The sequence below is a fragment of the Stegodyphus dumicola genome, chromosome 3 (assembly GCF_044657685.1).
Source record: "Stegodyphus dumicola isolate Sdum_Otavi_A_Nest chromosome 3, ASM4465768v1".
Classification (NCBI taxonomy): Eukaryota; Metazoa; Arthropoda; class Arachnida; order Araneae; family Eresidae; genus Stegodyphus; species Stegodyphus dumicola.
Genome location: NC_140770.1, coordinates 207843409 through 207857289, shown reverse-complemented (window position 1 = coordinate 207857289; position 13881 = coordinate 207843409). Strand labels below are relative to the sequence as shown.

The window sequence follows — 13881 nt, the reverse complement described above, 5'->3', positions numbered from 1 at the left end:
AGTATGAAACTCAAAACAATCCTTTAAACCAAAAAATTTAATTTTATATAAATAACTGAGACAAGACCTGAAAATACAAAATTTTTATGAAAGCTGTACTTTTCCAAGAAATAACAGTAAATGCTCATTACGTGACTAGTGCCAAAAATCATCAACTAGTGAGAGTTTTTTTTTTTTTTTTTTTTTTTTTTTTTTAAGAAAGAGGGCGGAACATAGACAAAAAATTTAGTATGTATATAAATTTTAGGGACAATCAGATTCATATCCCTAAAGAAGAGGGACCTGTAATTGAGTCAATATAATATGCATCTTTTAAGAATTTAATATAAAAATAAGATCCAAATTACAATTTTATTATACATGTAATTATAATGACAAATTATCTCAATACCGTCTTTTTCTGAAAATAAGACATCCTCCGAAAAAAAGCCCTATCATGATTTTCGGAACATTTTCTAAAATAAGACATCCTCCGAAAATAAGCCCTATTGTGATTTTCAGAACTTTTTGTAAAATAAGACATCCCCCGAAAATAATCCCCAGTTAAAATAATGTGACAAAAAGAATTCGTTAAAAAATGCTGTTGATTTATTAAGTAATAATATGTTTAGCTTTCCTAATACTTGTACAGGATTCTTACACATTTCCTTACATGAAAATTAAGGACTTTTAAGGACCATCAAAGAAAAAATTAAGGACCTATCAGCAAACAAAAAATGAATAGAATAAAGCAATTATCCATACAACCGACTTCATGCTTGTAATTTCACTTTAAGAAACTAACAGAAGTGTGTATTATGCACTATTATTAAATTCAATTTAGTACTTACCATAAAATAATTTTGAAAATTAAACTAACTCCCTACAAGTTATGAAGTAGATAACATTAAATTAGGAATATAATTTCTTGAAAAACATGTATCAGTGTATTTTACACTAATAACAGTCACTATTCTAGAGATTTACATGATTATTATTTAACTTATTTGATATTTATTTAAACACAGTCAACTACTATTATAATCCCAATGTAAGCATATTTCACAGATTAAAACAACTGATTTGTAAACATACAATTTATTTCCTTGGTTTTTTGAAAAATACTAGAAAAATAAACTGTACAATAAAAGATACAAAACATTTGTGCTTTTTTTAAATCTGAAATCTTTTCAGCTGTTTAAACATCTAATTTATTTATGTCTATTTCCTTTTCTTTAACTATTCTTCTAAGTTCATTTGCTTTGATAAACAAATCAATGTTCCTGCTGGTCTCAGCTTCATCTGCTAAAGCATTAAATATCTTTAATGTCCCTTTGAAGAAATTTTTTCTTCTGCTTCATATAATCAATTTCTTCCTCAATAATATTTCTTTTTTTCTTTGAATTTTCAGATTTAGTTAAAGATTTTTGTTCTTCTAAATACTGAACTTCTAAATAATGAAATCCACTTCTTGCAGAAGTTGCTGCTGATCTCATTTCTTTATTAATTTCGATATTAAGAACACCTCCAGAAAATTTTATGTAATCAAATACTGTGCGTTGAAAAATGTATGATGAGTCATTTAAATTTTCAATTTCAATTGCTTTATTTACAGAGAAGCCCCTTTCCACAGAGGCCTCTTCATGTTACAAGATAAGAATACTTGTCACAGTGAATACTTGAATAGTGAAAATATACATTTTTTACTATATATACATATATGTAATAATAAAAACACAAGGAAAGGAAAAGCCGGAGCAGTTTCGATGCATGATTAGATCCATATTGAAGAAGATTTTGATTGCGTAGTATGCTAGTAATGCTAACTTGGTAATATCTAAAGAACTTGGCAGTCGAAGCAGTTTTAATTCCATTTTTATTTCCAATTGATATTTGTGGCCACAATCACTTGGCACTCTAGTCGTGCCTTCCACAGAAGATTTACATTTTTGATATTGTTGGGATAGAAAGCAAGCCAGCGAAATCACATCTTAGCACAGTAGCGAGGAAAAGCTGAAGTGCGTCGTTATGAAAGATGGAGGCACGCGAAGAGAAAAGTTTTGGTTTACAAGGACAGTTTCTGTTCCCAATGATTACGTCATCAGAGCTGCGCGGGCCATAGAGTGATCTAGAAATGATGCAATGCAAAGAAGTTATTACGATTTTAGAATAGAGAGGAAGAATTAATGTTTATAGTTTAATCTATAATTTTGATTCATATATTTTTATCTTACATATTCCCCCCTTCAAAAAGAAAAAGGCGTAGCGACAGAGAAGCCTTTTTAAAGAGAGAGTTAAAGCACTAGCAAATAAAAAACAAACATAAATCATAAAATTTTTGTCCTGTAAAGTATAATTTATAAATATCAATTTTTTTTTTAATAAATTTTTAACTTTTAAGAGTCCTATTGAATTTTTCAGCATTTCAGTGCAAAAGTCTTTTTGTTTGAGAATTCACATAATCATAATTCTTCAGGGAAAATTCTTGTTATTACAGAATATCACAAAATAAACTTTTACTTAATGATTGCTTATAAATATTTATGATATTAATTTTCATACTGATAAATTATAATTTAACATCATAAATAATAGGATTAAGATTTTCAGAATTTATGGTTTCACCTTTATCATCTTTCCATTTACAATTCCTGATTTTACCAAACTGGAAGCCTCGCAATACTTCTAAACAAACATATCCATCAATAGGGCTGTCCTCTTGAGCTAACCAGTGTGTCCTCTGCACTGGTGGCCCAGGGTGCCTAGACAGTTACTTGAAAAGGCCTCCGTTCCTCGCATTAAGGTAACTGGCCTTTGAGAACTGCACTAATACATTCCATAATAAAAATATATAATAATAATAATATAAAAATTTTACATGCACTCATAAAATGAGAGCCTCCAACATTATCTTACTTGAAGAGGGTGAAAGGAACAACTGTACAGAGGTAATTACAGGCCTCTGTTGAAGGAACCAGTACACCCTCATCATACTATACTTAACACACAATAACCCATAAATTTTAAGATGCATTTACCATAATTTCATATTACTTATCTGTACTAATTTCACTTATTTTTAACATCTTTATTTTTAGAATAATTATAAAATTCGTATTCAAAATTCTCAAAAAAATTTCAAAAACATAAAAACTTATCTTAATATCCTTCCCTATGAATAATTTAAATAGCTTAAAATTCGTTACTTAATTTGCTCACACATAATTATGAAAAATTAGAAAAATCAATGAACAAGAATTTCAGATTTTCCCAAACAAATTGCAGAAATTTTAACCACAGTTGAAATGAAAACTATAGAATTCGCAGCATATTAAATGATTTAGTTTTTGAGTTAGAGTCACACGAACGTAACAATTTTTGAGCTGTTGAAAAAGCAGAAGGGCAAATAATTTTCTGTCGCACATACTTGCAAACACTTAACTCGGATCGACCTTGAACCCGCTGTAATGCTTAATTCCTAAACGGTAATTCACTGATGATTTCTTTTTCACTACTATATACATGTGTGTGTGAAAGATACAACAAAATATGATAGCTGTTTTAAAAAAACAATTGGCGACCTCAACATTAACATTCTGAATTTGGTGATCTCCCCCTGGGTTCATCTTTTCTCCCAGGGGTTTTTCTATTTTACGTAATGTTGCAATGCAGATACGTCTTGTGCAATTAAATTAATTACAAACCAAAACTCGGAACAGGAACTTTTCCCACTCCCTTCTTTCTCTGAAGTACTATGATACTCTCCCCTTTTTCATATAAGCTCTCCTGTTGGCAAGACACATTTCATCCATGTTGCTGCCACTTATTTGCTTAAGATGACATCGTACTTCGAAATGGAACTTAACTGCATTCAAATATAATTGGGAAACATCATGTCTGCAAAAGGATGGTTTGATATACATGAAAAATAAAGATTGTGGTTTTTCAAGATCCGTTGTACTAAATGCATCATCATGCTTTTCCACTCAGCCACCTTCAAGCCACTACGGTCTTCTCAGCCATCTACGCAGTATCGTAAGCAGTTCCAGTGTCTTTATCTACACATTTGGAATTATTACATATAGAGAGAATAAAAAGTAGAAAAAGGTATTAAAAATTTAAACATCGAGTGACCTAGTAGGTCAAAAATAGCGCTCATAGCTGCTGATATTTAAAAACTCATATTAATAAGAAAAGAGGTTTGAAACCTAGCAAAGTTCATAAAAACATTTGTGTATGCTATCACATTTCAGAATAATCATGTAAAATACTGACAAATCATATTACATATATATATATATATATATGTCATAATAAAAGCACAGGAAATACCGGAGCAGTGTCGATGCGTGCTTAGATCCATATTGAAGAAGAAGTAATCTGATTGTGTCGTAAGCTAATGTGTTGACTTCGTAAATAAAACTTGGCAGTAGAAGCGATTTTAATTCCATTTTTATTTCCAATTGATATTTGTGGCCACAATCACTTGGCACTCTAGTCGTGCCTTTCCACAGAAGATTTACATTTTTGATATTATTGAGATAGAAAGCAAGCCAGTGAAATTACATCTTAGCAGAGTAGAGGGCAAAAGCTGAAGTGCGTAGTTATGCAAGATGGAGGCACGCAAAGAGAAAAGTTTTGGTTTACAAGGCCAGTTTCAGTTCCCAATGATTACGTCATCAGAGCTGCGCCGATCATAGAGTGATCTAGAAATGACGCAATGCAAAGAAGTTATTACGATTTTAGAATAGAGAGAAAGAATTAATGTTTATAGTTTAATCTATAATTTTGATTCATATATTTTTATCTTACATATTCCCCCCTTCAAAAAGAAAAAGGCGTAGCGACAGAGAAGCCTTTTTAAAGAGAGAGTTAAAGCACTAGCAAATAAAAAACAAACATAAATCATAAAATTTTTGTCCTGTAAAGTATAATTTATAAATATCAATTTTTTTTTTTAATAAATTTTTAACTTTTAAGAGTCCTATTGAATTTTTCAGCATTTCAGTGCAAAAGTCTTTTTGTTTGAGAGTTCACATAATCATAATTCTTCAGGGAAGGTTCTTGTTATCGCAGAATATCACAAAAACTTTTACATAATCATTACTTATAATTAAATGCACATAAATATTTATGATATTAATTTTCATATTGATAAATTATAATTTAACATCATAAATAATAGGATTAAGATTTTCAGAATTTATGGTTTCACCGTTATCATCTTTCATTTACAATTCCTGAGTTTACCAAACTGGAAGCCTCGCAATACTTCTAAACAAACATATCCATCAATAGGGCTGTCCTCTTGAGCTAACCAGTGTGTTCTCTGCACTGGTGGCCCAGGGTGCCGAGACAGTTACATGAAAAGGCCTCCGTTCCTTGCGTTAAGATAACTGGCCTTTGAGAACTGCACTAATACATTCCATAATAAAAAAATATAATAATAATAATAATATAAAAAATTTACATGCATTCATAAAATGAGAGCCTCCAACATTATCTTGCATGAAGAGGGTAAAAGGAACAACTGTACAGAGGTAATTACAGGTCTCTGTTGAAGGCACCAGTACACCCTCATCATACTATACTTAACACACAATAACCCATAAATTTTAACATGCATTTACCATAATTTCATATTACTTATCTGTACTAATTTCACTTATTTTTAACATCTTTATTTTTAGAATAATTATAAAATTCATATTCAAAATTCTCAAAAAAATTTCAAAAACATAAAAACTTATCTTAATATCCTTCCCTATGAATAATTTAAATAGCTTAAAATTCGTTACTTAATTTGCTCACACATAATTATGAAAAATTAGAAAAATCAATGAACAAGAATTTCAGATTTTCCCAAACAAATTGCAGAAATTTTAACCACAGTTGAAATGAAAACTATAGAATCCGCAGCACATTAAATAATTTAGTTCCTGAGCTAGATTCACACGAATAGAATAATTTTTGAGCTGTTGAAAAAGCGGAAGTGCAAATAATTTTCTGTCGCACATACTTGCAAACACTTTCTCGGATCGACCTTGAACCCGCTGTAATGCTTAATTCCTAAACTGATGATTTAAAGCACTTTTTTTCTAAATATTGTAGAGATCGGCGAAGCAAATTCAATATTCCTTTTTACTATCATTCGAACTTCTCAATTTATCGAGATATTACTTTCAATCTGTAAACACTACGCGTGATTATTTTTTTGAAGCACTTGCAAAACACCACAGCAGAAGAATGATCTGTTATTTTTTAAACACTGAAAAAAAAACAAATTTGATGATTCACTTCTTTCACATTATCTTGGATTTATCACAAAACGATGATTTGAAGAGCTGAATTAAATTTTCCATTGAGGTTTCAGGCTGCAGGAAACTATCCTTACTGGCTTAATTGTCATAATAAAAGCAAAGGAAAAACGGAACACTGTAGATGCGTAGTTATCCTATATTGAAGAGGAAGTAATCTGATTGCGTCGTAAGCTAATGTGTTGACTTCGTAAATAAAACTTGGCAGTAGAAGCGATTTTAATTCCATTTTTATTTCCAATTGATATTTGTGGCACAATCACTTGGCACTCTAGTCGTGCCTTCCACAGAAGATTTACATTTTTGATATTGTTGGGATAGAAAGCAAGCCAGCGAAATCACATCTTAGCACAGTAGCGAGCAAAAGCTGAAGTGCGTAGTTATGAAAGATGGAGGCACGCGAAGAGAAAAGTTTTGGTTTACAAGGACAGTTTCTGTTCCCAATGATTACGTCATCAGAGCTGCGCGGGCCATAGAGTGATCTAGAAATGATGCAATGCAAAGAAGTTATTACGATTTTAGAATAGAGAGGAAGAATTAATGTTTATAGTTTAATCTATAATTTTGATTCATATATTTTTATCTTACATATATATGTATATGTATATATAATTTATTTCCTAAACAATATTGATTAATTGATTATATTATCTCCTAAGTTTAATTAAAAAGCCCTATCATGATTAAAGTAGAATTATTTTAAAAGAGTGAATCCATACTGGTAAGTTATATTTTGAAAGATGTATATATATATATATATACATATATATACAGTACAAAGTCCGAGATTCGGACATCCAATATCTGGAATGATCTAAAATCCGGACCTCAAAGCCACCACCAACCAATTTTTTAGGGCTTTTTTGAAGGGAAGGGGTATGCTTTATGCACGCACATTAGATTTTTTCCTCATCATAAAAAAACATGTCGGAAATCCCGATTCTTAATCTCAGTTTGGCGCTAAATAAAATATCTCATTATTGAAGAAATAATTATTTTAGCATAAATTTGTGTGATTAGTAACTTGACTCCATAGCTGCGTATCTGCTTGGCATAATCTCAAACCGAAATATTTGTTAATTTTACACCAACTAATATTTTATATCCTTGATGCCGAAATCGCGAATCATTATTTATTGTATTTTGCTTTCATCACCGCATGTTTATCAACGGATGACAACTTGAGTGATAAATCAAGCAGCAACATTAAATAACAGAGTATTATCCGATTACAGATTTAAGTTTAATGCGCCAAAATGTTGACAAGGGGAGATTTAGCAGAAATTTCTTTCCTTATGCTAAAAATAGATTTTGCTAATTATACTCATAGGACAAACGATTATATTTAGTGCTATTTGAATTAAGAATAACTAATTTGTTATTCACATAAAGCCAGAACCAGCGCCAGATCTGGCATGGCCGCACCAGGCGGCAGAATTTAGCGAAGTTAAACAGAAGTTTTTCATTGCGATGACAATGCCCAATCATCAATCAACGAAGGGCGAAATCTATAGTATGGTTCTAAATACAGCTACCGATAGTGAAGAAAGTAACAGAGAGATTACTGAACGAGAAAAAATTTTGATTGACAAGTTATTCGGAATTCTCGACACAGCAATTACAGGACTTGAACAATGGAACTTAACTGAACAAGAAATTATATGTCTATAGTATTAGTCTGAAGTATTAGCAGAGAAAACAAATCAAACAACTCACATTGAAAGAAATGTTAATAAAGTAAACATATAAATATTAAGCTCTTTTCTTTTGTAAATTTTGATACCCTTTAAATCATAAATGCTTCATTATTTCATAAATCACGATTTCATATTTTCAATTTTATAATTTCTACGTGCCATCTTAGTAGATTTAAAATGATCTAATATCTGGAAAAATCTCAAATCTGGGATCGCCGAAGTCCCGACGAGTCCAGACCTCAGACTTTGTACTGTATAAATATATATATATAATACGGAATGTATATTTTCAGTTAAACTTCTACCCAATAACTTTAGTAATTCATGAAAGTTAATTTTGCGTCTAGTTAATTCAGGAAAATTAGTTTCAATTAGTTGTTTTCAGCTTTAAAAATATTTAAAAAATTTTAATTAGTTATTTTCAACTAATAATTGTATCGCCATTAGCAAAAATTATGCATTACTATCAACAACATAGGTTTAAACCAAATACTTAATTGTCTATTAAAGCTTCAAAACGTATTTCCGAACTTCACTTTTTCTCAGCTAGCATTACCGAATTTGCCCTTGGCGACCTAAAATCGAAATGAAGCCAACAGATTTTCCGCGAAATCGATAACAGACCCTCTGCAGAAATAAACTCATAATCCTGATATCCCATACATATAGTATGTGCAAAAGAGAATAAACTCTGTAGAAGGTGATAAAAAATTAATTTATGGCTTAATTGAAACAAACACAGAAATTAAGCTAAGCAAAACCGTGTAAAAACAAATTGAAATGATAAAACGAAACTTAATTTTCATGTGAATTTTCAACGCTGACTCTCCCATTCTAGAAATTTCAATTTGATTCAGACAAAGACCACATTTAAGGATTGCCATCCATCAATATCCAGTCTTTGTAGTCAGCTTGATGAAGCCACAGTTTATTGAAAATGCACTTTCCATGCATCTCGTTCCTATTGGCATCGGAAGGGTTGTGGGGTTCCAGGTTGGGATTGCTCTAATTTTGGCAAATATTTTCAGAATCTCCCCCCCCCTTTTTTTTCTTTTTCTCAAGCACCTTCATCATCACTTTCGCCTCTTAAAGAACTTCCGGTTTCACGCTTTCGTCACAATCTGCCTAAATTTATGGATAACACCTGTTTCGAAAGATTGGGTGAATAGCCAATCAGACACCGATACTTTCGTTTGGGTAGCTATTTTTATCGTTTGCAATGCAAATCCGCCAACAGATTGGTTAAGAGCAGTGTAATTTTAATTCCATATTCATGAGAAATCGCAATTCACACTCAGAATGGCAATCATTAGAAATGATACGAAATGTCAAATGAGCAAAATTAAGGACCGTTTATTCATTTTAGCCAAAATTAAGGACTTTTAAGGACCAAAAATCATTTTTGAAAAAATTAAGGACTTTTAAGGACCGTACGAACCCTGTTGTATTTCAGAGAAATGTTTGAAACAAAATATTCCGAGAAATTTTTTTCTTCTATAGTTCGTTTCAAATTAATTCTTGGAACTTAACCAGTTCACCGTTTGCCCCGAGAGAGATACGTTCACAGGAAAGGCATCGTCATCCGTTAGCGTTGGCACTTTCGTCGGGTTGAAATTTGGGCTGAACCGTAACCCTCGAGACACATACGACACAGCAACCTTTTTCCATTTCCTACAGAATGAGTTGGAAATCAAAAGGGGTGATTGATGGGTTACATATCTTCTCAGCAGTGTCGCATTAGGATCACAGCGAGTGCCTAATTACAAATATTTTAACATACATAATTTTATATTTACATTTAGCCATCAAGTTTCAAACTTTTCAAATCTTCTAGAAAATAAATTTTGGCAGATCTCTTTTAGCAATTTTCTTAAAATCTATATTTTTGTAGTGCAACAGCTTAGAATTTTATAAAACAAATTCATAATCAAAATCGCTGTTGTTAGTTATCGAAAAATAACCAAGATGTGATTTTTGCGTAAATGTCAGTAAACTATACAAATTGCTATTATCCATCCCACTATGAATGTTTCTTTCATGCGAAAGTGTCCCTTTTTCGATTTCTATGGAACTGTCGTGTGTCGAAATACTATCAGAATCTTGTCAAGCGAGCTTCTGAATGTAAACAAAGAACAACCCCGTCTGGTGACCCAAGCTTCAAAGCAGTGCTTCACTTCTAGCGCGGAATGGCCCCTCCTCCCTTTCCTACCTCCATGAGAATGAGTCGAAAATCAAAAGGGGTGATTAATGGGTTACTTATCTTCTCAGCGGTGTTGCATTAGGATCACAGCGGGGCTGTTTCAGGATAGTAAAGGATGGGGACACTTTCTTCGAATAGCTACCCCCTCAACATATCTTATGAGATCCACAACAGCTTTCTCCCTTTCTATTAACGAACAAAGGGATTTGAATGCTTAACGATTCAATTCTTCTCTTTTGTTACAGGCCAACAAGAATATATAAATATACTTTTTTTTTTTTTTTTTTGCCCTTCTCCGAAAATAAGCCCTAGTGCATATTTTGGACCAAAAAAGAAAGTAAGACGGTGTCTTATTTTCGGAAAAAGATGGTATTAAGGAATTCGAAATATTTTATAATGAAATTACTTACAAACAATGACAGATCAATTTGTGCCGTTCCCAATCTTGCTCTTGGCAAGTTGCTGAGCAGTATGGTTTTTTGCACACTGAACATGATAGTTTACCTACAAAATAAACATAAAATTTGTAAACTCAGAAAACAAAGTAATAAAAATGCCGTTCATAATACAAGTTTGCATATAGTATATCTAAACTGCAATGTCAAAACTTAAAGCAGTTATTTTAAAACAATTTTAAACATTATTACTAGTTAAAAGAAACTGAGAAACAAACTAAATGAACCCAACTTAAAAAGGTTGGATTCTATTAGTTTAAACAACTTAAACATCTGCCAACTTAGGAAAGCAACCAGTGTACAAAAATTTATTTCATATGTGAAGGTGAAGATGTTTTTTGCATGTACATATGAACAAATAAGAACTCTGTCTTTCATATTCTAATACAAACTTAAATTAGAATATCTAATATTTATGATACAATGAGCTGTTTACTTTTTTAGAAAATGAAAAAAAAAAAAAAAAAAAAAAAAAAAGAGATTCCTTGGCAAAAGTTATAGCTTCCAAGGCTAGGCATCTTCCAATCTCACATGCAATAGTAAATTAATACTTTTTTGCACCAATATAGCACGATATATTTTCAGCTAAAAATGTACTTTCTTCCCAACTTTTCTTTAATGAAAATAATACAGTCTTAGAAATTTAACAGTTATTTATTATCAGCGAATTTATAAAATCATATAAAAGGGTATTTTTTAAGCATTATATTCAATATGAAAGGGCATGAAAATCAGCATATGCAGTCTTTATATATATACAGCAGTCTTTCCTAATTAAGAAAAAGTTCTCATATAATGTAATTAAAAAATTAGCACACTCAAATGTAAATTAAAATACTCAAAATTGTATAATATTATAATGTATAATTTTAGTAATGTATTGGGGAATTGGAAGCCGAGTACACAAGGTAAAGCACAATTCTGTATTTTAAATGATAATTTGCTTGCTATACAGTTGACATTGCCATACTAATTCAAACATTATTCTCTAGCAATACAAATCAACTGATAAGTGTTAGTTGAAAGCACAATTTATCTCATATTTGCTGCACATCTGTATTTATGTTTCATTTCATAGAAGGAATGTGTAAGACTAACATCAGACAATCATCGTACAATAAACATTTTCTTTGGATGACTTAGGTGATCTGGTCACATGGAAAAGATGCCAGGACTAAGTCTGATCCTGTGTATAGTGAATCTTAAGCAAAGTGACAGCAGATTTCTGTAGCTAGCATTGGCAATATAGTAGCATTACATTTTCTTTGAATGCAAAAAGGCTTAGAGAGTCCTTCCTGGAAGTGCCTTTCCTCCAAACCATTGCAAAGAACATCCTTGAAACTTTTCATCTATAGCCACAATTCAGAGCAGGAACTTTTCTTCTTTGTTATTACTTAAGACAGAAAAGCACTTTCAAATGCTGTGCTTTGCTTTCATTAGGGAATTCATGAGGCACCCATGTAAGGCCTTACTTTTCCTATTCACGTGAACACTTGAAAAGTGTACATTTAATGCCTAGATTATTTCTTATACAGTTTATCATAGATCTGATAGAATTATATTTTTTAATTCATCATTCATAATTTCTCCCAAGTGAAATTTTGCAAACTAGTGAGTGGATTATTATGAATTTTTCCTCCACTGAAAGTTTTATTGATGTTTTTATTGCAGTCACTACAGAATTTCCCAGTTTTAACTCATAAAGGCATAGTAATATTAATTGTTTGGGTACTATGATGTAGATGTCAGTAATATTCGATGCTTAATGCTGTTTGAAAGAAATGAAAACTACATATGCATGGCCCATGTGTTATGTCACACCATAAAAAAACTGTATAACTACATGTATATGTAGGCAGAATTATTATATTTTAGGAAAGACTGTCCAGGACCATGAAAGCCTAATTATAGCCTCTAATATCATTCTTACTTTAAAGCTTTTTTTTTTCGGGGGGGGGGGCTGATGATCTAATTTTAATTTATTTTCTAGTGTAGATGATCCTTTTATACATATGTTGCTTTTAAAATTGCTATTAGATTTAGTTTTCGACATTTATATTAGATGTGAATACATTGATTTCTGTGTTCCAATACTCTGAATTTAAACTGATATATTTCTGAACAGATAATTTACCTTTCTTAGATAGACAGAAAAAATAACTTTTTCTTGATTAAATCACAGTACGAAATGAAAACTATTTCAGTTTTGAAAGAAAGAAATGTAAAGAAAGAAAGTTAAGTAATGAAAACTATTTTATTTTTAATTTTTCTTGATTAAATCACATTATGAAATGAAAACTATTTCAGTTTTCCATAGCTTCCAAAGTACAACTTAAGTAACACTAACTTTGTTTAAAAGAAATAAAGGATACTCACCAACACTATTACAATACAAACACAAAAGAAATGGATTTTGAATTAATGCTGGTCGATGAGAAATATAATCAACGGGTTTATTTGAATTAAAATCATTTTGCTGCCTTTTCCCTTCAGATGATTGTTTGCTTTCCTGATGGTACTTCACAATTGAAGATATAGAAGCAGGATTCTGCATTTTCTGTGTAATGGAATTTGGACTTTTCTGAGATACAGGTAAAGGAGTAGAACTACTTTTATTCTCTGTATTGAAACCTTGTCTTTTCACAGGTGCAAGTACAGGAACACTGTTATTCATTTTCTCACATCTGAAATCTGGACTTTGAATAGATGCAGATGAAACATTCTCTTTATACATTTTCTCTGGACTTGAGTCTGGATCTTTTAGAAAAGAGACTCTTCTGTCCCCATCAACAAAGATTTTCAATCCCTGCCAATGAAAAAAAAAATATATTAACTACAAACCAACCAATCCATGCTAAAACTTCTCATGGGGGGGAACCTGTTAATAAATAAAATTGATAGGGAAAAAATAACATTAATAAACTAAAAACTTTAACAAATTCATCTCACAGTTAACATATCATCAACTAGTGAGTATGAAATATATTCAAACAAATTCTTTTTTTTTTCTATTGTAAAAATAACACAATCATATCAAAATTCCTTTAATTTTGTTAAGGCTTTCAAACTGTATTACTTTCTAAAATATAGTTTTATTATTTCAGAAATTCTAACTATTATTCTAGAGGAATATAAGCATAAAATAACAAAATTAAGATGCGAAATAGCAAATTCAACAATGAATACTATGTGTTCCAGGGTTCGTACATATTTATGCACATGGTAATTAAGTA

General features: G+C 31.1%; 1 protein-coding gene across 4 annotated transcripts in view; it reads right to left on the bottom strand.

The window, feature by feature from the left end:
* Window positions 1-13881, bottom strand: part of LOC118205810 (uncharacterized) — a 145103-nt gene that overhangs the window by 81260 nt on the left and 49962 nt on the right. For all 4 annotated transcript variants that reach the window (XM_035378118.2, XM_035378097.2, XM_035378104.2 and 1 more), the window contains 2 exons: window positions 13025-13454; window positions 10604-10697 (listed from right to left, as the gene is read on the bottom strand). In XM_035378118.2, coding sequence (XP_035234009.1) covers window positions 10604-10697; window positions 13025-13454 — 524 coding nt within the window. The remainder of the gene's footprint in view (window positions 1-10603; window positions 10698-13024; window positions 13455-13881) is intronic.